The 24,002-nt window shown below is 26.6% G+C and overlaps 1 protein-coding gene across 1 annotated transcript in view; it reads right to left on the minus strand.

Moving 5' to 3' along the window:
* The window catches only part of LOC111037875 (nesprin-1), a 68,858-nt gene that overhangs the window by 8,687 nt on the left and 36,169 nt on the right, over window positions 1-24,002 (minus strand). The window contains exons 57-87 of the mRNA XM_022320719.1: window positions 23,840-23,971; window positions 23,585-23,779; window positions 23,233-23,517; window positions 21,483-21,860; window positions 21,230-21,412; window positions 20,927-21,133; window positions 20,565-20,753; window positions 20,277-20,504; window positions 19,998-20,204; window positions 19,839-19,931; window positions 19,122-19,768; window positions 18,864-19,048; window positions 18,068-18,713; window positions 17,693-18,005; window positions 16,820-16,993; window positions 16,507-16,608; window positions 16,055-16,336; window positions 14,964-15,245; window positions 14,405-14,777; window positions 14,136-14,314; window positions 13,929-14,052; window positions 13,653-13,849; window positions 13,212-13,541; window positions 12,881-13,147; window positions 12,493-12,816; window positions 11,568-11,879; window positions 11,166-11,501; window positions 10,803-11,090; window positions 10,577-10,728; window positions 5,979-6,153; window positions 5,371-5,484 (exon numbers count right to left, since the gene is read on the minus strand). Of these exons, the coding sequence (XP_022176411.1) occupies window positions 5,371-5,484; window positions 5,979-6,153; window positions 10,577-10,728; window positions 10,803-11,090; window positions 11,166-11,501; window positions 11,568-11,879; window positions 12,493-12,816; window positions 12,881-13,147; window positions 13,212-13,541; window positions 13,653-13,849; window positions 13,929-14,052; window positions 14,136-14,314; window positions 14,405-14,777; window positions 14,964-15,245; window positions 16,055-16,336; window positions 16,507-16,608; window positions 16,820-16,993; window positions 17,693-18,005; window positions 18,068-18,713; window positions 18,864-19,048; window positions 19,122-19,768; window positions 19,839-19,931; window positions 19,998-20,204; window positions 20,277-20,504; window positions 20,565-20,753; window positions 20,927-21,133; window positions 21,230-21,412; window positions 21,483-21,860; window positions 23,233-23,517; window positions 23,585-23,779; window positions 23,840-23,971 (7,899 nt within the window). The remainder of the gene's footprint in view (window positions 1-5,370; window positions 5,485-5,978; window positions 6,154-10,576; window positions 10,729-10,802; window positions 11,091-11,165; window positions 11,502-11,567; window positions 11,880-12,492; window positions 12,817-12,880; window positions 13,148-13,211; window positions 13,542-13,652; window positions 13,850-13,928; window positions 14,053-14,135; window positions 14,315-14,404; window positions 14,778-14,963; window positions 15,246-16,054; window positions 16,337-16,506; window positions 16,609-16,819; window positions 16,994-17,692; window positions 18,006-18,067; window positions 18,714-18,863; window positions 19,049-19,121; window positions 19,769-19,838; window positions 19,932-19,997; window positions 20,205-20,276; window positions 20,505-20,564; window positions 20,754-20,926; window positions 21,134-21,229; window positions 21,413-21,482; window positions 21,861-23,232; window positions 23,518-23,584; window positions 23,780-23,839; window positions 23,972-24,002) is intronic.

The following is a 24,002-nucleotide window of genomic DNA, read 5'->3' on the forward strand; positions in this document are numbered from 1 at the left end:
TTTTATAAATCCTTAAAAATTAAATTAAAAAGTATTTTTATCCATATGATTGCTTTATTATATAATTATTTAATATACTGCAATAACTAGTAACCTAATTTTTTTTAAATTAATGGTCTTTTTTGGTTCTAAGAATATAATGTATAATACCTCTTAATAGAACAATATATTTGCAATTAATAAAATTACGTACCTAACTGATATTAAAATGATTTTACCTTTGTACATACATTTTATAGTTAAATAACCTGAAATGTTTGAGAAATTAATTAGTTTAATTCAACAAAGTTATAACTCAATTGGATATTGTAATAATCGATCGGTATATTTTTCCTTTTTTAAGTAAATTGTAAATGGAATAGGTACTAACTATATAATTGATTGAAAATGATCTGGAACGCTACTTTTATAGAGATTCTGTTTATAGTAAATAATAGTTTATAGAAACGAGAAAATCCACCAAAAGAATTGCTGCAAATACTCGTTCGATTGACGAAATATCTTTGAAGGTCACGAGAGAGAAGGCCTAAAGGCATGGTCACACTAGAGTACTAGATAATAAATTATAGAAAGAAGCTCGCTTTTACACGAAGGACTAATATTATCAAGCAAAAAGCAAGAAAAAAAACAGTTTACTCACCGTTGATTCGATCGGTTCGATTACATGATTATTATTGTTAGCGAGTCGTTGTCAAAAAGACGCTTACGTAGGTATTAACGTTTTTGTCGTGATACGGTGTGGAGAAAAATATTAGCAAATTAAAAATATAAAAATTATTATTAAAATCAGTCGATCCAGAAATAAAATATGTAGACGAAATAATAACGTTCGTCGAGCAGTGGATTATTTAGGGTTACAGAATGAACAAAAATAATAACAGTTCAGTGTTCAGACGCCCAGACAGAAAACGTAATTTTACAGGTAGGCGTGGTAATTTGTCTCTTTACGACATGTTGTACTACAGTGTAGCTATCGCGTACTGTACCTTATTCATCATAGAATAGAAAGGCCTTGGGAATGAATCGTTCTTAAAAACGACGATGAACAATCGAGAAAAAAATTCCGACTTAATTAATTTGGACTAAAAAATAATAATACCCGGAGCGCGCAGCACAAGTAGCCAACTTCTATAAATTCCGATGACAAACACCTGATTACTGATACACTGTATGCGCGCGACCAAATTTGAAAACAATTTGCTAACAATATATCAATAGTGGGACGTGATCAAATGTACAAGATTAGCCGGTGTGTATATAAGTTTACGAGAAAAAACTTCATACCTATATATATAATATTATGTACGCTTGGCATGGCAGTAAAACATAATAACATTAATAACAATATTTGTTGATAATTTAAATCACACTTTACACCGTTTAAATGATTGTTTTTATCGAACAGATTTAAATAGTTAGTATATTATCAACAGTTTATGTTTAGGGACACAAGAAATAATTTTCACATTAAAATCTAAAAAATTAGTGTGTACAGTATACAAGCATAACATTTAATTGCATTAAAAACATGATTACTTAATACTTGATAATTTTTTTTACGTGTAGCCGTGTAGGTATAGGTAATGTATATTTATTATTATTATTTATTATAATAGATTATTCAAATATTTGAATAATATATACATAGGCATATAGGGATGTATCTAATATACCGACCGGTAGTCGTCACTAACGATGCTGAAATTAATTTTAGATGGAAACAATTCATACAATTATTATTTAAATAAATGAGTTATTTTTTATGTAACGTGATTTTTTGATATAAGCGATTGGGCTGCAGTTTGAAATGAGTTTATACTTATATAATCAATTTATTTACAATAATACATAGAATATAATAAAATATAAAATAATTATTATTAAACTGTAATACCTATTTTATTTTTCTAAGCGCGTTTGTCCGAGTAGATGCACTAGAAACATGATATTAAAAAAGAAAACCAGAAGTCAAGACATGAACAAAGATCCAGTGACAGCTAACGGCCACTCGTCTCGCTTCGCTCACTTCTGCACAGGACAGTGGAATGTTATGATATCAAATATACTGACGGCAACTAACTTATCGTAAGTAAATTATCACATTCGAACGACGGTCGGGAATTGATAACATATTGAGCGGATTTCGAAGAATTTATAACAATATTTAGCATTTTCGACAATTAATAGTTATTGTCAATTTTTTCTAACACTAGAGGAAAATTTGAAAACGTTTAGGTACTTATAGGCTATGAACATAACTATTTACATCTTAAAAAAAATATTCATGTCAAATTGAACATTTGGAAATATTTCTATTAATTATTCCAAAAAAATTACAATTGAGTTCAAAAATGTAATTAGGACTCATAAAAAATAAAAAAACCCTACTGAAACCTATTGGTAATAGGCATTTATAGTAAAAGTATTAGTTATAATATAGTAATTTAAATCGAAAATTTCAAATGAACAATACATATATTCATAACAATATAAAATTAGAGACTAACCATTATTAAATTCCATCTTATGATTTAAATAAAAATGTTATTTTAATTTCAAATTTTTCATTTTTCTCTCGGCATCCTAATTATTATTTTTTGAAGATGGTATAGTATTGTCTAAACAAGTATTATCTGAATTGGTAAATAAAAAGTAAATAAGTGTTAAATAAATTATCATAAGTGTCGATTAGGCGTAAACTATAAAATTAAATTACTACCTCGTGACTTATAAGTTATAACATATTTGAACATAATATTTACTGCCAAAGTAAATTAAGATTATTAATTATTATATTATAGTCAAATCATGATAACTCGAGTAGTAAAAAGGAAACATGGGAAAATTCTCTTAAATGATAATTTTCATATTTCTAGTTATGTAACAATAGAATATTTTATTTACTTACATTTAAACATTGTTCACTAAATATCAATTAACAGTATTGATGTATTATTATTTAGATACACTGTATACATATTTAAAATAACATTGATACTTCGATAACTGATTGTTTTATACATTATCATAAAATATAGTTCAGGTTTGGTTTTTAGACACATAAAACCCTCATAAATTAATTAGAGCGATTAACCTTATCGAAAAATTAAAACCTTCGACTTGATACCTAATGTGCCGAAATTTGAATATAATATAATATTATAGCCGCATAGTTACATAGGCTTATATTATAACATTGACCATAGGTATTTTGACGAGGGATAACATCATCCTTTAAACTACGATCTTTTCTGTGTTATTCAGACTTGAATGTAATTTTTATTGTTTAGAAATTAAATAATGTATTAATATGACTGTAATAATCAGTGGCGAGTAACATAAGGTCCAAGTGTTGCAGCTCAGACGATTTAAGCTGGTATCACCGGCTTAATAGCAACACCTTAGATATGGGTGAAATAGGATAATTTGTCGATAGGTATAACAATATAATGAGGGAATAAGTCTCCAAAAATAATGTAATCAACACCAATTTTTTGTTTATGTATACCTGATAATAATGTATTATAATTTAAAAACTATAATGATGAACATAATTAACATAACAAGAAGGTGATCAACAAATAGATCTACAACATCCATGTTATCCAAATATGTAGGTATGTTATATTAATAATTTATTTTAAATAAATTCATAGAATATAAACCGTCATCAAAAACCATAAACGAATAAAATTGGTCGATAGTACTCAAAATAATAAATTTGTTTGTCGATAAATTATTCGTAAAATTACTAAACCAACCTATCACTATAATTTCTAATTTAAATTAAGTAAACATTTTTGTTGTTGGCATCTAAATTTAGGAATTTGAAATTAATTAAGTCATAAATTATACTATATATACTTTATAAAAAAATGTAGATGTACCTATACATAATATAAATTACCAAATGCTAGGTAATAAGTCTATGGAAAAATTATAAAATGAGTATAGAAACATTTTTTTTATAAACGTCATAAGTACCAATACAAGAATAAGGTGACAGTTGTTTAAAATGTCATTATAAATGGTAACTAGTTCTAACTAAAACAATGTTGTAACCTAAAAGTCTATTGACTCTTGACAGCACTTAAATTAAATATGAGTATACTTACCTACCTATATATTATACTATAAAACACGGTAGGATAAGTAAATTTTCAATTTGTTTAACTTTGTATATACATTTAAATGAAACTGATCACTTCAGTGCGAATAGTTTTATGAGTAAAATAATAGTCAACTATATATAATTTATATATTAGAATAAACTGCCCCCTCTCGCTCGTCAAACATTTAGACAAATATAATACGTGCTTAAAAAATCCAATTTTTATTCTAACACATAAAACTATTTTTTTCCTTCTCGTTTAATTTTAAGCTTTCTTGAGCACACAATGCAAATAGTAATAATACTATTAAGGAAACCATATACTTACATACATCTCATAAAAATATATACCTATACTAATTTGAAAACTTGTTTTTTACAACTAATTCACGATATCGTATTGCATGGTTTATAGTTCCGCTTTTGTCAAATAGTGAATGTAATAGTTGGCATCGAAAATTGTCTATGTGTTAAAATGTTTTTATATTAAATGAATATTTAGTTAGCTTTTAATTGTATAAACATTCAACAATACTTTAAATAAAATGTCAACATTTTAGTTAAATTTATTTTATACATTTAAAATTATTTAAGGCTAATGTCATAAGATTAAAAATATAATAATAACCCAACCTAAAAAATCAAATAAATATTCAGTGGTTTATAGCAGTATTTCACTAATATAAAAAAGAGGTTGCATAATTTTTCTAGATAATATGCGGAAATTCCAATTGTTTTTAGTTACTGATTTATTTACTCAATTTAAGACTTATAAATGTAATATTTGATTTCACATAGCTTGTTAAGAATGTAGATAGGTAATTAAAAAAAAGTTGAGCGGAAATCCAAAATAAATTTATATGATTGCCTGAAGTTAGATTTATGATGGAAATCATCAACATCTCGAAAGTTTATAAATTACTTTTCAGTTAAAAATGCCTAAAATTTTTTCTTTAAAGATGAGATTAAACAATTTATCAGAAGATTCCCCCCACAAGTTTTTGTACCTTCAACTAATAAAAAAATGTTACCGGAAAGTACCATTATTTTTAATGAGCTTGCGGATTAAAAAAAATTACGAAAATTATTTACAATTTAATTTAAATCTAACACATCCATCACAATCTATAACAATTGCTGTACAGAGAGTTACCCATTTTTTAGTTCACCTTTGAAGTTATTAAAAAATAGTTTTAATACAGTTTGTATAAATAACCCCCATAAAATATAATGAATAATAATAATAGTAAATAACTTACCTTGCTTAACAAATCGTTTGGCACTGATTTTTGTAATGAAATATAGTTGTTTTGTGTGTATTCAATGAATTTTTTAAGACCACCAGCGGCTTCTTTAACTTTTTCGGATAAATCCTAAAAAAAAACGGTTGAAAATTATTCTTAATATCTATTTAACAGATCTAAAACCAACGTGAGTAGGTATCACGTATGTATATGTTGCGAGAGAAAAAAGGTATTTCTAATAAATTACTATACTTACCTAATAAATAACATTGCTTGATTGGGGAAAAAATTTAATACAAGTTATTAAGAAATATAACATTTTTAAATGCTTATTAACAACTTATTTAACTTAATTAATTAATGCAGGACATGTTTTTGATTAGTGGGATTTTAAACAATTTGGGTACACTTAATTTATGTAGGCAGCCTATACTATTAAGCCTAAAGTTATTATTTGTGAAGCCGCGATGACTCTTGTAGGTATATCAGTTGAATGTAATAATTTCAATAAATTATTTATGCTTTAATAATCAATACATTTACATAATTGTATAGCATAAATATTTAAGAAAAATAATATTTATAGAATTGTATGAAAAATAATTGTACTTCTGTGAACTTACGTCAAATTCCTTTTGGGTTTGTTCTGTATTTTGAGCGAATACGTAAAAATACTCCACTTCGGGTTTAAGATTATTCAGAGACGACTCCAATTTGTCTAGTCGGGCTTCAACCTCGATAAAATCATTCAAATTCCCTTCAAATTGACTGAGTTCGTTGTTCAATTGGTGCACGAGTCTGAAACACAATTAACGTTTAAAACACATTGCCGCACTGGAGCGTATACTGGATCGAAATCGCACACTTTTTCGCTACTACACTAGAAGGCACGTACTAAAAAATGCCAACAGTTTATTATTGTAATTCTGGTTACATATATTCCAGTGCTATATTTATACATATAACTTTTGGACAAGACCCAATTATTTAGGACTAAATTGTAACGATGCGAATGTTTTATTTTAGTCGAGTGTTTTGAGTAGTATTTCGCACTAAAAAAATTCGACAATATGATGAAGTCTGAGTATATTACGACCTCCGATTTGTTATACAAATATAAATCAAAATATATTTACAGATATCCCACGCGGTGTTTGGAAAACATCGGAGTGTTATTAACTCAAACATGGAGTATTATTATTAACTCGCATGTTAATTGTATTATATATATGCCTATCCTCGTTTTTAATTTTATGAAAAATATATAAGATAAAAATGAAATAAATATATTCTATTAAAAACGTGTATAGATAAGCCGTAAATGTTTGCAATTCTATGGCAATTTGGCTGTAATTTATATATTATGTTGACTTGTAAAGGGGGGGGGGTCCTTGTAGGGACTCTGAGTGTCACTAATGTATAATCCGTTAAAATAAAAGTAAATCAACACAGAGTTGAATTTCACAGAATTTGTTGTTGGTCAATTAAATATTATGTGAGTACTAAAATTTAAATTGTTTCCAAAACTTAACACCAATTTAAAATTATGGTGAACCAGAACATGAGTTCTAGTCCGTTCTATAACTCCGAAATATAATATGGATATAATGTAGGTACATCAATATGTATTAAAACATTTAAAAATAAGCATTGATCAAATTTTCTCAGAAAAAAATTTTATTTTGTACTAAATACAGTCGTATCTCAACGCTCAAGGAGGATAATAATAAAATCTTCTTGTGTATTTTTCGAGTTATATACCTCTAACACAATTATGTAGAAACACTTCAAAGGGCAAGAAAAAGATTAGAGCTATCGATTTATCCAGGTTTGAGTTATCAAAACTCGACTGTATTAAAGAATAATATGAAAATAGGTACATAATATAACTTATAGAGAACAATTATGATAAGTTTAAAGTAACATACTGTGAGAGTCGAATGTACCCATTTTTTGTTCAACTTGGTAATTTATTCCACAATAATTTTCAATACTTGACAATTAGGCAATGGATTTCTACCTAATTATTTTTAATTTTTCCTTACTTAAAAAAAATAGTATCAACAAAATAATATAATGTATTTCTAGGTCGAATATTGAAGTGAATATGAAAATTTTATAAAGAAAAGGTTCAGTGTAAATTAAAGTATTAACAAATCCAACTCTATTTTCAGAATATTTTTATACAATAAACAAATCAATAGGTATTGAAGGAGAAAGGAGACAAGTAGGTACTTTTAGCGAAAAAAACCCAATGAAAAAAGTTTTTGTCCACAACAAAACAGTATGGTCACAATAAATTTAACATATTACATATTATATTAAGGCATTATGTGTGATTACACTTGTTGATACCTATATTTTTCTTAAGATGTCTATGCACCCTAATGGTCATTAAACTCGTACCCTCGTACATTCCATATTGCCTATGTTGAACTCCCTATTAGAACAGACCACACTCAAAATCATCCTAAATAATATATAATGTTAAACATTAAATTCTCGTTATGCCGAAGCACACGGGGAACAGAAAATAGTTAAGAAATATAAACAACTTGAGAATACAAACAATTCAAGTTATTGACTTTCGAAATAATAAGAATCTACAATAGTTGTATTTTATTGTTATGCAATGTTAATTTTAATTTTTTATCTTTTAAGTTATGTCTGCTAAGAGATTCTGCAAGACAAATAAAATAAAAATAATTGCACTGTATTAAACAATGTATTAAATTCGCAAAAATATGATAAAAAACATAAATAATCAAAATATAGTGCGGTCTCCAAGCATTTTCATAACGAATCAAACTTAAAATAATTCATAAAATCCTTATCCACTACATGTGCAATATATAAAATAATACGATATAATATACCATTAATCTATATTTTGTATGGACATAGATTTTAATCAATTTATTGTTCTCCCCTAATGCCAAATTCTTTTTTTTTCATCTCGCACTTAATTAATTTTTAACAAAGCTGAAATAATTTATGATAGCAATTATTGTATCACATATCATTATTATCTGAGCATTAGTAAATTTTCACGAGATTTAATTCACAATAAATATAGGTATATAGGTACCATCTCCAGAATTTCACGTATTATTATTACGACATGAAATTATAAAAGCTGTAATACTTTGTATTTGAGGACTTGAGAAATATGACATAAGCAATTAGGCGGTCTCACACATTAATTATCTGGCAGCATGCCAATGAGTTAGAATTTTTTTTGAAAGCATGTTTTGTGCTGCGGGTCGTGGGATGAGTCATATTATATCGTATAGGCCAACATACTACATATAGTTACAATATTTACGCATAAAGTTTCGGAATAGAAACATATTTCGTATTATGTATTTTATAAAATCAAATAAATAAAAATAAATAAAAATAACAAATAATCAAAATAGTACGTTACGGTTATAAATTGTTTGCTTCAAAATTCATATGTATTTTTTATGATAATAATAATGATGTCCACTATACATAATATTATTATAACACATGTACATTGTACCTATTATGCGTATTATACTTCGTATAGTTATGTAACGTGCTTTTATCTATTTTTTATTAATACAAATCTAGTCAAATATCGGAAAAGGGATAGCTAGGTATGTACCAATGTACTATTATTTTTGGTTGCAAAATAAACTAATTAATATTTGTTATTTTACAGATTAATTTATAATTTAAAAAACATAAATATTTTAATTATAATTTTTTTCTCGATAAGTGTAGATCAAATAAATTGTTATTTGAAATTAACCATTTTTGTACTTTTTTATTTATTCTTAATGATAATATTTATACACCCACGTCACACATCTATTATACATTTTCGTTATATTATACAACTTGAATAATATAATTGTATACTAAAGCTCTTATAATAAAAACAAATGTTAGGTTAGCCAACAATAATCCCTTATCTACCGGAACATTGGCTAGCTCCGTCAACGTAATATAACAAGTTATTTTTATATTTTATGGTACCTGGATATAATATAAAAAGTATAACTACTATAATAGTCGAGGTGTTGAATATTATATAATATATTGATATATATAGAACAACATTATCCAATTAGAAATAAATCTAGCAAATTACACCTAGGTTAATTGTACTGTTCAAATAAATAACATTGACCTATTACCCAGAAACAAATAAATATTTATCTAATTTTAAAATGATTAAAATTCAAGGTGTATGGTGGAAAAACAAATGCTTACGTTTTTTTTAAACTTAAAACCTAACGTGTGACAGATAGTGCTGAATATTTATGGAATGCATTCAATAATAAAAACTAATAAATAATAACATTAGTGAGGAACAATTTATTTGCTTTTTCTTAAATTACAAACTAATTAATCATTGGTAATAAGTATTGATGTAAATTTATTCATGTGTTGAACTTTATTCTCAATTAAAAATGATTATCCAGTATCCAACGCTCTAAATTGAATCAAATTGATCACATCAACAAGACAAAAAATTAGTTTTTATCAAAACGAAAACCTTCTTTCACTCAAAATCCTAATTTATTGCTTACCCAAGACAGAGCAAATATCAAATATTGCTAAAATAAATATTCACCCAGCAAAAACTGCACTAGACGTCCAATAAAAGAAGAAGTTTTATGTGTCAAGATAATGTCAATATATAATACATAAGTACATTATACATTACAATGAATAATACGATTATGTCCTTGTACATAAATTGTATAAATTATATTGTCAACATAACTTGCAAGTTGGTCGAGCGACCTAAAATACGTTTACATTTTAAATGCACTAAAACGGCATTCGCAACTAAACTGTTTAATGCCAATTTAAAAATGTTAATTATTTTCTTGCAAAGAGAGTTTTAAATTATAATATAATGTAATTATATTATAATTTAAAAGTAATACATCAATGTAATGAACGTATATTTATTATATTATAGCTAATAGGTATTTACAATAAAATATCTATTATTCCTAATATTTACTAATAATTATTCAGTATAATGGAATTTTTATTTTACTTGATACTCATTAAGAATCGATAGGTAACATAATATTATACTACTTACTAGGAAAGTATGTAAAGTTTAATATTGTATTTAAACATTTTTGTTTAGAAATTACCCTCGGTATTGTAGCTTAATCAGAAGAGAAAAATGATATTTTTTAAAAATAAACAAATAAAAAATAATATAACTTACGATTCGTATTTTTCGTCATGCGATTTAATGTCATCTCTCAAAGTAGTAAATGCTGGATGAGATTCAGAAGTTAAAAAGTTGAGAACGCTCTCGCCGATCGGCTTAGTATTATTGAGTTGATCACCACAACCATCTAGGTTTTCTTTAAGTTTCTAGAAAAAAAAAGCACCATCAATGTTAATGTGCAACTAGAAAAATTTAAAATACACAAATGGTCAAAACTTACACGGAGTGTAACTAAAGACTCCCCTAATTGATCTTTCGATCTAATCACTTGGTCGACGCTCGTTAGAGCATCTTTAATGCGAGTAAATTCGGTTTCGATTTTCCTATATTCGTCTTCGATATTTTTCCATTTATCGCCCACATCGGTCACTAGCATTATTCGAGACGACATTTCTTTTTCTAGTTCAGACCATTGTTTCGCAAGCGAATCGGTATTAGATTGGATTTCATCGTTATCAACAATCATTTTTGATTTATTCAGTAATGAATTCAGTTCGTTTTGTTGACGCTAAAAATGCAAAACATTAGGTACCGCATCTATCAATTATGATTGCAAAACAACTAATAAATATACGTCGCTTACAAGTAAATCATTTTGCACTAATGTTATTTTTTCAACATTGAAGTATAAGCCAGCTAAGTTCTGAATAGGTTCTTCGTTGTATTTACAGCGGTCTAAAATCGATGAAACTTTGTCGAAAACATTTCTATACTCTTTTAAAACACCAAATTCATCATCCATTTTCTTCTGAATGGCTTTAGCCGAATTCATTACGTCGTCGAGGTCCTTATTAAAACTCCGTTGTTCAGCCGTTAGTACATCGTTTTGCTGAGAAGTTAAGGATGGTCTTATTTTATCTATAGAATGCTTGATTTTCTTTGTGACTAAATCATGAATAGCCTGATCACTGAAAAATGCCTGAAAAAATAAAAATTCAATAAACGGATCAATTCAACAAATACATCTTCCACAGTAGGTACATACTTTTAAATGCTCCATATTTGAAACCATGTTCTCATAATCATTTTTGTCTTCTTCGACAGATTTCAATTTTTGTTTAGCTTCGGTAATCCACAGTATAAATTTGTCATTTAACTGTTCGTAATCTACACGATAGTCTTTATTTATATTTAAATATGTTTGTCTGTCTTGTAATTCTTTTGGAATAGTATTTAAAAACGAGCTAGCTTCACTCAAACATTCAAGCATTGTGCTGTCTTCAATATTTTCGTTTTGGGCCGTTGAATGTATAATTTTCAATCGAGACAAATGCTCGTCAACTTTTATTTTTAATTCCTAAAAATAACATTGTAATATTTCAAATATTATATAATTATTAATATAGGTATAGTGTCATAATATAATAGATATTTAATAATAAACGTATGAAAATTATTCATAAAGTATTTTGTTTTTAAGTAGAATTCATATCTTATTTCAGTAGGCACAAAGTTTATACATGTAAAGTAACATTGTAACATCAATAATTAATACTATTTCAATTTAACTATAAGTAGGTAGTATGAAGGGCATGTCCATTAACATTTTGTGAACAATTGGTTACTATTAACTATTATTATTATTATTTCTTTTTTTAACTACACATTTTTTATAGAATAATATGTAATATTATATTAAATTGGAATCTCAAACGTTCTTTTTTACACTTTACTAATTTAGAAACTTATATTAATATAGTACATTATTCGTAATTATAGCGGTTCTGTGATTTGATTGAATTATATCATTAATATAAGTTTTTACTAATAATTATATTATTATACATCTATTAAAATAGATTTTATTCAAACAGCACTATTCTATCAAATACTTTTGAACTGTTATGGTTCATCATCTTAATTTCAGAATGTGTATGCAAATTTATTCAAATTATTTAAAATAATATTACCTCATGTGCCTTTAAATCGGTTTCAACACTATTGATATTAATTTCAAGCAGAGGTCTAGATTTAATGAGAGCCTCGTTTTCACGTATCCAATCTAAAACTTGTTCTAAATCCGCAGCAAGTTTAATATGTTCTGCTGCGGTAGCTTCAAGTTTTTGTCTTTCTTTTTCCACAGCTTTTCTCAAAGTAAGCAACTGTTGTTTTAATGATTGCAACTGCTGAGTTATATTGTTATGATCAAACGCAGAACCTACTTCTGCAATTCTTTCACCTTTATCTGTTGCCAACAAGAGAGTTGCTTCACACTCTTGAATTTTAACCGTAACCTTTAATGTTTTAAACAATAATCATTGTAAAATGTATTTTAAGTATTAATGAAAAATAAAAAACCTCATCAAACTGCTTGATTTTGTTTTGAATAGTGTTTCCAGATTTTCCAATCTCATTGACAACACTAGAATATTTTGTAAGGAACATGACAATATCTGCAATCAATGTCATAAACTGCTCATGAAGGTGCAACAGCTGTCCAAGTTTTGATAGTTGTTTTTCAATTGTATTGATCAGCTCTTCTTGCTGCTTGACAATTTCGTTAAGTGATTCATTATCATTATCACTTAATTTATCATTCCATTCTTTCAATTCTTGTAACAATGTCTGTAAAAAGGAATATCATAAATGATTACATTAAAGTTCTAAATAGAATATATGATTGACTAACTTCATATGACTTTATCATTTCTTTGACATCATCCACAGTACTTCCCACTGGACGATCAAGCTCTTGCAAGTTTGATTGAACTTTTTGAATCATTTTATTACTTTCTTCTACGATTTTAGAAATATTTTTCATTTTTTCTAGATATTGTCCAATCATTTCAATTCTATCTTTGATCATAGATTTTGTTCTTTTTTGACTATTTTCTAATGATAAAATTTGATCGCTTATCTTTAATGTATCAGATTCAGATAGTATCATTTGTTCACTAAATATTTTAAGTTGTTCAATAGTATTATCAATTTCAGAACTGCGATTATTAAGATCATCATACTGTAATATAATAAATCAATAATACATTTTTTAAAAGTTTTTTTAAATTTGATCTATGACATGATAAAAAAATATTAATAATGAATCTCAAAATTAAAATTAATAATTTACCTTTTGCAATTGATCTTCTACAATATTTAAACTTGACAGACGAACATCAGCAGACATGATCACTTCTACTTCACTAAACCATTGCTGACATAAATTAACATTATTTTCAACATTTTTCCTATTTTCCAAAACAGATTTTGATTTCTCTTCAGCAAAATCACTCATTTTGCTAATTTGTTTAGTCTTATTGAGAACATCTAAAAACACATATATTTATGATTTATAAAAGTTTAGTTAGTAAAGTTGGTTGTACTTAATTTAACAATACTAATTTACCATTTAAGACTGATTGTATTATTGAAACATTGTCTGTATCACAAAAAGCAGATAAAACTTGACTATTTTTTTCCAAATCTGATAATTTTCCATCTTTAAAACTTTGAATTTCTGTTTTTAAATTCTATTAACAACATTTATTTTAATTAAATAAGTTTATCCATTATTGATCATTAAATGTGTTTTAAATTAATAAATATATCTTACTAATATTTTCTCAACATTTTTTTCAGCTACAATCAATTCTAAAGGTTCAAGTTTAAATTTATCTGGTGAGAGATCTTTTTCACTGCGATCTAACCATATATTACACTGATTAAGTGAATTTTCAAACTTTTGACTGGCTTCATGCATGCTCTTGATTTTTAATAGACTTTCATTAATTTCTAGAAAAAAACCAGTATTTTATGATTTTGTAATTATTGTAAAATTTAGGTTAGGTTGACTTAAAAATTCAAAGAACTTATTTTGCTTACTTGTTTTAAAATTGTCCAATTTATTAATTGTAGGCTTGTACAACTTTTCTTCAAGGTCATTGAACTCTATAGGCTCTGATTCAAGTTCTATAGCATTGAGTTTAACTGTAAGTGAATCAGTTAAGAAAATATGTTTTGTCTCTGCTTCTTTATTTATATTTTTTAAATCAATTAACTTCTTTTCAACACTGTTACTATCATAACTAACAATATTGTTTTCATCCAACAGTTGTAATTTTGTATCTATCCAATTATTAATTTCTTCAATTTGTGATCTGGTATATAGCAAATTTTTTTTGGAATTTTCTAATATTTCATATTTTCTTTCCATTCTTGTCCAAAAGTCTCTATAACGCCGATCAGCTGATTTCATCTACAACAAAATTAAATTGTATTATATTTTAAAAAGTTTTTGTAGTTACAAACAATGTTAGTAATTAATATAATATATTGTATAGGTAATCATATATGTATTATTATACATGCATACACATGATTTGAGTTATAATTTACTTAGTTGAAAAAATATAGGAAAACAAAATTTAACAAATAGGTATACCTGATCATCTAGTAACTGAGCATCTGAAATACTGACTACTTCTTTTAAGTTTTGACAGTTCAACCTTAAATTATTGATAAGTTTTTCTCCATTATTAACATAATCTTCTTTGGCATCATTAAACAGTTCTAATTTTTGTTGACAAGTGTTTCCGCTGCCTTTTTCTAATGATTCAATACACTTGGACAAATTATCAAACCAATTTTGTAAATCTGTTTCACTATTTTTATATACTAATAATAAATTTTGATCAGATTGTTTTTTCAGAAGTATTTCATTTATCTATAATTAATAGAAAACAATTATTATTTAATTCATAATATCCATTAAATTTAAAAAAAAAATGTATAGTTTAACACTTGTAATACAACTTTTAAATAGTTTGTTTAATATTATAGGCAGGTAATTATCAGGGTTCAGATAGTATTTATTAATTGTTAAAGAATACAGATACAATTAGCAGAGTGAGCTATAAATTTGTATTATGCATCAGGGACTCCAAAAATAATATAAATATTAGAGAATAAGATATTTTTATTCTACTTTTTTTGCACATTTGAAGTAGGTACCTATTTTAGATTTGTAGTACTACTTTTTGTTAATATGCACAATTGCACAGTATAATGCTTTATTTTGTATTTTTCATAAATCTTTTTTATTTTAAATGAAAAATTAAATTTATAAATACATAATACCTATAAAAATAGGTACATTATTCATAAGAAAAATTCCAACATTTTTGTTTCATGCCAAATTATATATGTTTGCATGGACCTTTTACTCATTACTCAGTACAAGGGTACATTTAAATTAATTATTATTGTTTATATTCTAGAATATATTGTCGTGCGTATTTCAGCTTCAATCAGTTCTCCGTATCGTTTGAATTTGTTTATATTTGTTAATAATTACTCTATATTTATTCTTCTGCTTTTTTTAAAAATATTGTTTATATTATTTTTGGTGTTTTTGGGGCATAGATTATAACATAGCTATAACTATGGGTTTTTTTTTGGTTATATTATAGAGAATATTTCATTAATTTTCAGTGCTATATAATTTGAAACCTGGTAATTAGGTACTAAATTTACCATATCTGTCAAATTGTCTAAATCAGTAACAAGTTTATCTGACGAATCATCTGATACTAATTCAGCTATTTCCAATTTTTTATCATTAACATTTTGTAATATTTCATTTAAATTGGTTATTTCTTGAGCAGTTGCATCTATGTTAATTCTAGTTGGTTTCTCCTTCATTTTGTTCAAAATAACTATTTCTTCTTCAATCCATTCATAAATGATTGCACGCTGGTTGTGTTTATTTTCCAATACCGATATCATATTGATTAATTCATCAACAAAGTTTTGTACCTACAAATAATAAATACTATTTTAATCAGAATTCATAAAAAAAAATTGCATGTAATAGTTTATGTTATGCTATTGAATCAATATTAAAATGTATTAACATATAATAGGTACATAAGTATTAAAAACACATATAAACTATTAACAATTAATATAAAAACGTAACTACATACATAATCAGTAAATGGAATTAAAATTTTAGGTATGCCAGTGGCTTCTAAGTGTTCAAGCATTGATAACAGTGTTTTAGATGGTTTTTGTGCCGGTTTGCTTTTCTATGTAGCATAAAAAACAAAAAAAAACAACACTACCTTGTTAAATGAAATCAAAAACTACAAACATTAGTATTTATGAACACACAGCTATAATTTGCTTTATTTATAATAATTATAAATTAAATTAAATTATTAAAAATGTTAAATAATAAATCAATACAATGCATTCTGAATATTGTAACAATGTATTGAATTATGCACAATGGGTTACCTGATCAAGGTTTTCTTCTAAGCGTAAACGAATGGAAATTTCTTTTTCAGGTATCATAGAGTTGCTTGACTCCACAGGACTGCTAGGCCTAGAAATACTTGCTACTGCAGCTTCACAAGCTTGTACAGCTAAAGCCAACCTAGTTTTTTCTCCTTGTAACTTATTCAAGAGATCCTAAAATATTAAATAATATGAGTTTAAAAAAATGTCATATAATTATAATGATATAGAGTTTTTACTTGTATGTGATATTATGTTCACAATTGATTTTATTTGGTAGTATTGTTTGAGGTGTTATATTGTGTGTGTTAGGTCAGTGGTTTAAAATATCAAAATTTCAGGTAGGTACCTACTACCTACATCATCAGAATTTGCACAAGCCTCCAGAAAGCTTTATAACTTTTCCTGATATACACTTTTGTTTTGAGATATTGGACATAGGTATACATTTATGAAAAGCTATGTATTCCTTCAATTTGAATTTTATCAAAAATGAGGATATTTAAGAAATTAATATTTTTATTTATTAAGTTATTTCTATATTTGCTTATTTTTTGTACCTTTTATAGTATTTTCCAAGTATTTAGAATATATAGGGTTGAAACAACAGACAAAACAAAACAAACACATTCATACCACAGTCAAACAAATACTGAAATTTGTATGTTTTTATTGATTATATTGTTATTTATTGATATTTCATTAGGTACCTTTGCACTTAAATTAATGTTATTAGCTTACAAAAATATTTAATTTTACTCCATGTCATTTATCTTGATTCTATAATTCTAGTCTATTCTATTTTATGTTATTATTGCATAACAATTGTTGCCTGATTACTTACCAAAAAAATTTATAAAAATATATTCTTACCCGGTAAATCGTTAATTGCTCTTTAGATTCTGCCAAAGTCCAATTATCATCTATGGTTTTGTTCATAAATGGTTGATAATCATCCAAGTTCGACCAAATACTTTCCAACATGTCTTCATATTGTTTGAATTTTAATAAAGACTCTTCAAGTCTAGCTTTTATTTGCTGGGCTGTGTTAAACAATGAATTATAACTATCTTGAATATTATTCAATTGCTGTTCAACTATTGCCTGAATTGACGGTGTAGATGCAACATAACGTTGTATTTGAGTATTTCCCTTAGATTTTAAATCATCTAATACTTCTTGATACCTATGAATAAACAAAAAATGTAAATAAAATTATCCTTTATATTTTCAATTACCATATATTACTGAATAATTTCATTTAGTAAGACTTGATGGTGTCTTAATTGTTCTTGTGTCTGTTGTCTATTGGTGATATACAATGAGTTATGCGCCATCAACTGAAATGATATTTGCAATAACCATTTTTCAGATTCTTGAAGTGCTTGTAAATAATTGGTATGTTGTGATATTTCACTTTCTAGACTATCTATACGTTTCAATGTTTTTTCTTTAAGTATATTTTTCCTTGTTTTTAACTGTTTAATATCAGAATTTAGATTATTATTTTTACAGAACTTTGAAAGTTCTTCGGTTTCAGTGATAACATGGTTGAAATCGATTTCTTTTTCATCAATCTCATTTATTGTATTATTTAATCTTTCGAGAAGCGTTTTCATCTCTCCAACATCTGCTCTAAAATCATGCTTTTTAGTTGTTTTAGATTCCAACGAGCTTAGCCATTTTTCAAGATTATCTTTTGCTTCATTGTTTTCTTCCCAACGAGCTTGGAGAGATTTCAAATGTGCAATAACAGAATTTAAATCAATATTTAAACTGTTCCAACTGTTGTTTAGTTCTTCCATAGAATCAACTAAAGCATTTCTTTCTGCTGCTAATGTGTTATTCAATGCTTTGGTGAAAACTTCCTGCATACCATTCATTAAATATTGACCTAAAATAATTTAAATATGCAATTTAAGCTAAGACCTTTGGTTTGATAACAACATTATTATTATTGTTTACACGGCAAAATTTAAATTAAATATCATAAGATACATTCACACAATTACATTTTTGTCATAAATAATTCAATAGTTGATACCTTCTGTTATTCTAGAAGAAACCAGATTTACTGTTTGTAGTTTGTCTTTCACCCAATCTAAATCACCTTCTCCAATACAATCTTGGACTGTACCATGGGCACGGTTTAACCATTCTTCAACTTTTTCTTTTGCTGCTATAAATTCAGTATGATCAGTCAAACTCTTCTCTGCTTTCGATACAAGTCTATAGAACAGTAATAAATAAAAACATCAGAACCATTTTTCTTTAAAGTTATTCATAAATGAAAAATTCTCACCCTTGAGTAGTAGTTAATAAAGTTGTGTATGATGATTGTACTTTTAGTGTGTCGTCCCTAACCCAATTGCATGCACTTAATTCCATTAATGATTCACACCGATCAGTAAGTTCTTCAATAGATACATTTTGATTAATGATTTCTTGTAGCCAAAGTTTGTATTGGTCAAGATCGTCTGGAGTATACACTTCATTAGACAATGAAGCTGTAGTGACTTTATTTGTTAAATCTGTTTCCCAGTCTTTCAATGCCTTATATACTATATTAAAATCATCCCACGCCTTAGCACATTTATTTAATGCCGATTGAACTTCCTTAATAAAATGCTTCAGCTCGTCCCAGTCACTGTTTAATTGATTCTTATCTTGGTTCAATTTATCACAACCTTCTGGTCCAGTACTATTTTTTAGGGTTTCAATAAGTGCTAAAACATCTTTGATCATTCCTTCACCACTTTGAGAAGATTCTTCAATCTCTTTTAGCTGGGTGATCTTAGAAGTATTAACTTTATTATCACCATGTGTATCAGCACAACTTTGAATTGCAACTCGAGTTTTTCTTAACCAATCATTTAAGTTTATAAAAGCACTTCTATAAGCTTCATGTTCTGCTACTTGATTTTCCATGGCTGATAGTTTATTAGTTATCTATAATATGAATAATAATTGATAATAATACAATATGAATGGTTATTCATGTTTTTATATTCATTATTACCATATTAACAAGACTATTATATCTTGACACACAAGTTATCGATTCCTGAGGTGAAGAAGACTTGTTATCAATATTGGACGATAAACGTTTAACCTGTTAATCATTATTTTAATAATAAAACTTATTGAAATACAATTGTACGTTTAAGTGTATACATACTAAATCATTGTGAGTATTAAGTTCATGAAGCAAGGACTTCAATTTTTCAAATGCAGTTTTCTTTTCACTTAAGTCATTTAATGGTTGATCAAGATCATTTCCATTGATTTTAGAGCTTATATCATCCAAGCATTCATTTAATATTTTTATGCATTTCTCTAATTCTTCGAGTTGTGATACTCTCAATGTTAAATTATTGTTACAAATCTTTAAAAGGATAAAATTGTATAAGTAGAAAAACTTATTTAATTAAAATAAATAAAATATCCTTTTACTAACTTGAATTTTATTAGAAAGTTTGTCAAACTCTTGTCTTAAATTTTCTGTATCTTCTTCGATTTTAACAGCACCTTGAGGTTCAGTACTTAGAACAACTTTTTCTTTTAATTCCATTATGTATCTTAATCGATTTTGACCTTGTTCAAGAGTTTGCCTAATCACTTTTAAGCTTTGAAGTTTACTCTTCACTTCATTTAAACTGTTGGGTATTTCTTCACATTCATTTAACTACAAAATTGAAATAATTTTTTTAACAATTTTCTAGTAAGATTTTCTTAGTGAAAATACCTTATCCCGAGTTCTTTCAAGCCAATCCAGACATTCCTGGTACAGTGAATTATGTTGTTGGTGTTCTTGATAATGTAATTCTAAACGTCTCATTACTTCTTTAGCTAGAGAAAGTAATGTATTATATTTGGTTGTCATCTGAGTGATTGAATTTGATAAACGTGTATCAGAACATGTTTCCAATAGAACCTAACAAAAATCACAGTATAAAATAAAAATATTATTCATGAAAATTAATATTTTATATCAAATATGCTAATAATAATTGTTTATAATAAAAAAATTGTTTAGGTACATAGAACAAATGTACACAAATAACTTAATTAGTTAAAAATGAATTAGGTAATATATTTTTTAAATACCTGTGCTTTTCCATTTAAAATATCCAATTCCTTCTGCCAATCAAACAATGTTTGCAAATGAGTTTGAAATTCTTCTAATGCTTCCTTTTTTCCTTCCAGATTTGGCTGCAATTTATTGTATGATTGTACAAGTTGTTCAGTATTATTCAACCATTTGGTGGCGCCTTTAGAGTAATCATCAAAGTCATTCCATTTGTATATTCCATCCTTACGTAAAAAAAAAAAAAACGGTGAATAATTTATAACTTTACAACCATTAATTAATATTTAACAATATTGGTTAGTCAAATTTGATTTATTTACTTCTAATAATGCTTTTGTTTTTTGAAGAGTGTCGTTGTGTATATCAAATTCTTCTTGTAGCATTACCACTTCTTGTTCAATTATTTCTTTTTCTTCTTCATCAGCCAAGGAACAGGCTTTCTCTGCTCTTTCAAGAGCAACCTCCAATTTGTTTTGTCCTGTGGGTAATTCACTCAGCAATACCTATAACACAATAAACCATTTTTGTAGTAAAAACAATAATCACAATCATTACTATAATGTCAGTAAGTACCTTGAATTGAACAGACTTAGCACTCAACATTTCTTTATCTCCTGTTGGTTCAGATATTTTACTAATACGTTCTTTAGCTGACCGTAGCCATGCAGCAAAATCATTTCCTGCGTCTATGAATTCTTGATGTAATCTAACTGTTTCTTTTTGTCTTTCATATAGATCTTTTGCTTTGATACTTAATGTATGATATTTATTAGTAATTTCATTTGCAGGTACAGCCTGTTGCAAATCTTCAGCCTTAAGTGTCACTTTTTGAATCATAGGTTCAAATGAAACTATGTCTTGAACAATACTATTTGTTCTACGTAATGTTGCTTTACGTTCTCCAATACTTAGCGATCCGATTCCAGCTTGATTTTTTTTTGCTTTTGATACCTAACAGTAAAAGCATTTAGTATTATTAAGTATGCAGTATAATTCTAAGGAAGAATTTTTTATAGGTAACTATTATTTATTGTTAAATTAACAGTATGTTATTGATAAGTAAGTACAATTCAAAATGAAATATAAACTATCAATGAGTATTATAGAACATTCAGTTATTTTTTTATAGCTATTAATAGAGTTCTAAATAAAGAAAAAATTAAAAACCTAACATAATTTGTAAAGATTAAATTGACCAGCATTAGAATTAATAATTAAATATAAACAATATTATTTGATATTTTATTAAAAATGAAGGACAAATAATTAATCCAGCAGCACCAATTATTTTGTTTAATTAAGATTCAATCTAATATATACCATCAATTTTGCTTGTTGTATCCTTTACCTATTTGACTATAGAAATTGTAAAATTATTTTAATAAAACTAAAAATTAAGATTCTAATTCATCAGTTAAGCCAATTAGTACAAAATTGTTAAAACTTCTACTTTTACTTTTAAAATATTAGTATATATTTACATACATTTTTACCAGTTTTTTTTTATACAAATGGCAAATATATAACTTAATATTTAAGTTAAATAAATAATATGTTTTATAATAAAACTATTACCTATCGTCGGTAAAGAAGCAATACCTCTAGTGCAGCGGTTCCCAACCCATGGGCCACTAGCAGCTTGGTACTGGGCCATGAACCATATAATATTATTATATTATTATATTATTATATTATTATAACTGCCGTATGTATATATTATATATATGTGCTTACGTATAGTGGGCCTCAGAGATTTTTTTTACAAAATTGGTGGTCCGCACAACTAAAAAGGTTAAGAACCACTGCTCTTGTGTATAAAAAAAAATCAATTTTTTGATTTTATTATAAATACCACCAATTTTTTAAGTAGTATAAAAAATATTTAGTCAAATATAAGAAGAAATTAATTTTGTAACCAATCATAGTTTTATAACATTGTGTCCTGATAAATTAGCTTTTTTGAGATACTGCTTATTGCTTCTTCACCGATGTTATGACGTATTATATTATTGTCTTGGGTATATTCATCCAATTTAATACTATAGCTATATAGTTTATATGATATATTACACAGATATACCCAAGCCATAATTTAGTAATTAATTAGCCCAATGAAATTTCAAACTGTAAGGCTTAATTTAATTGACTATCTTAATTAATTTGAATACTATAATATAATTAATGCACACCATACTGTTGAAATTATTTTACGTTTAATTCATCTTCTTTGTTGGTCATAGGAAGATCAAGCATAGACCCTGCTGCCCCTGTGTGCATTTATGCACACTTATGATTAAAAGCCAATTTAAGATAATGTGTTTACCTTGAGTTCACAAACTTCGTCAAGTTTAGCTTCACGATCTGAAATCCATTGTTCTAGATGCGAGTATGATGAATTATAATCAGCCCATTGTAGAAGGCTTGTTTCAATATGTACTTTTGATGTTGCTATTTTCTTCACAAGCCTATCCCAGTCTACTTGGATTTCTTTTAGTTGATTATTTATTAGATCTTTCCCATCAGATCTGGTACTTCTGAGAACTTTTTCACCAGAATTTACAGTAGAATGAATGATTAATTGACCTTCTTCTTGTGATTTTAATAATTCCTACAATTTTTTTTTGACAGGTATTAAATATATTTTTCACTTTGCACAAAATATGATTAATTTTTACCAAAATATTATCAAGCCGAGATTGCAGAACTTCTTTACTAGTATTAGCTGTTGTTGTTTCATTTCCACACCGAATTGCTTCTTTTGCATCATTTATCCATTTTTTAGCTTTTTCTAAATAATTTTCATACTGCACATGATGTTCAAGGTTAGTTTCTACTTTTCTTTGAACATCTTTCGCCAAATTCACTTGAACCTAAAATATTTTATTTCAAATTTTATAAATAGTTAAATGAAATCAATTTTTAAGTATTACTTCATAACGGGAGTTAAGATGTCTTAACTGATTATTGACATAAGTTTCAAGATGAGATTTTAAAAGTGGAACCGAACTTTCATTAAATCTCTCAATATTAGATTTACCTTTTTCTAAATTATCTAACACGTCCTACAAAAAAGAAGTAATTAGATATAATAAG

The sequence above is a fragment of the Myzus persicae genome, unplaced genomic scaffold (genome assembly GCF_001856785.1).
Source record: "Myzus persicae strain clone G006 unplaced genomic scaffold, MPER_G0061.0, whole genome shotgun sequence".
NCBI lineage: Eukaryota > Metazoa > Arthropoda > Insecta > Hemiptera > Aphididae > Myzus > Myzus persicae.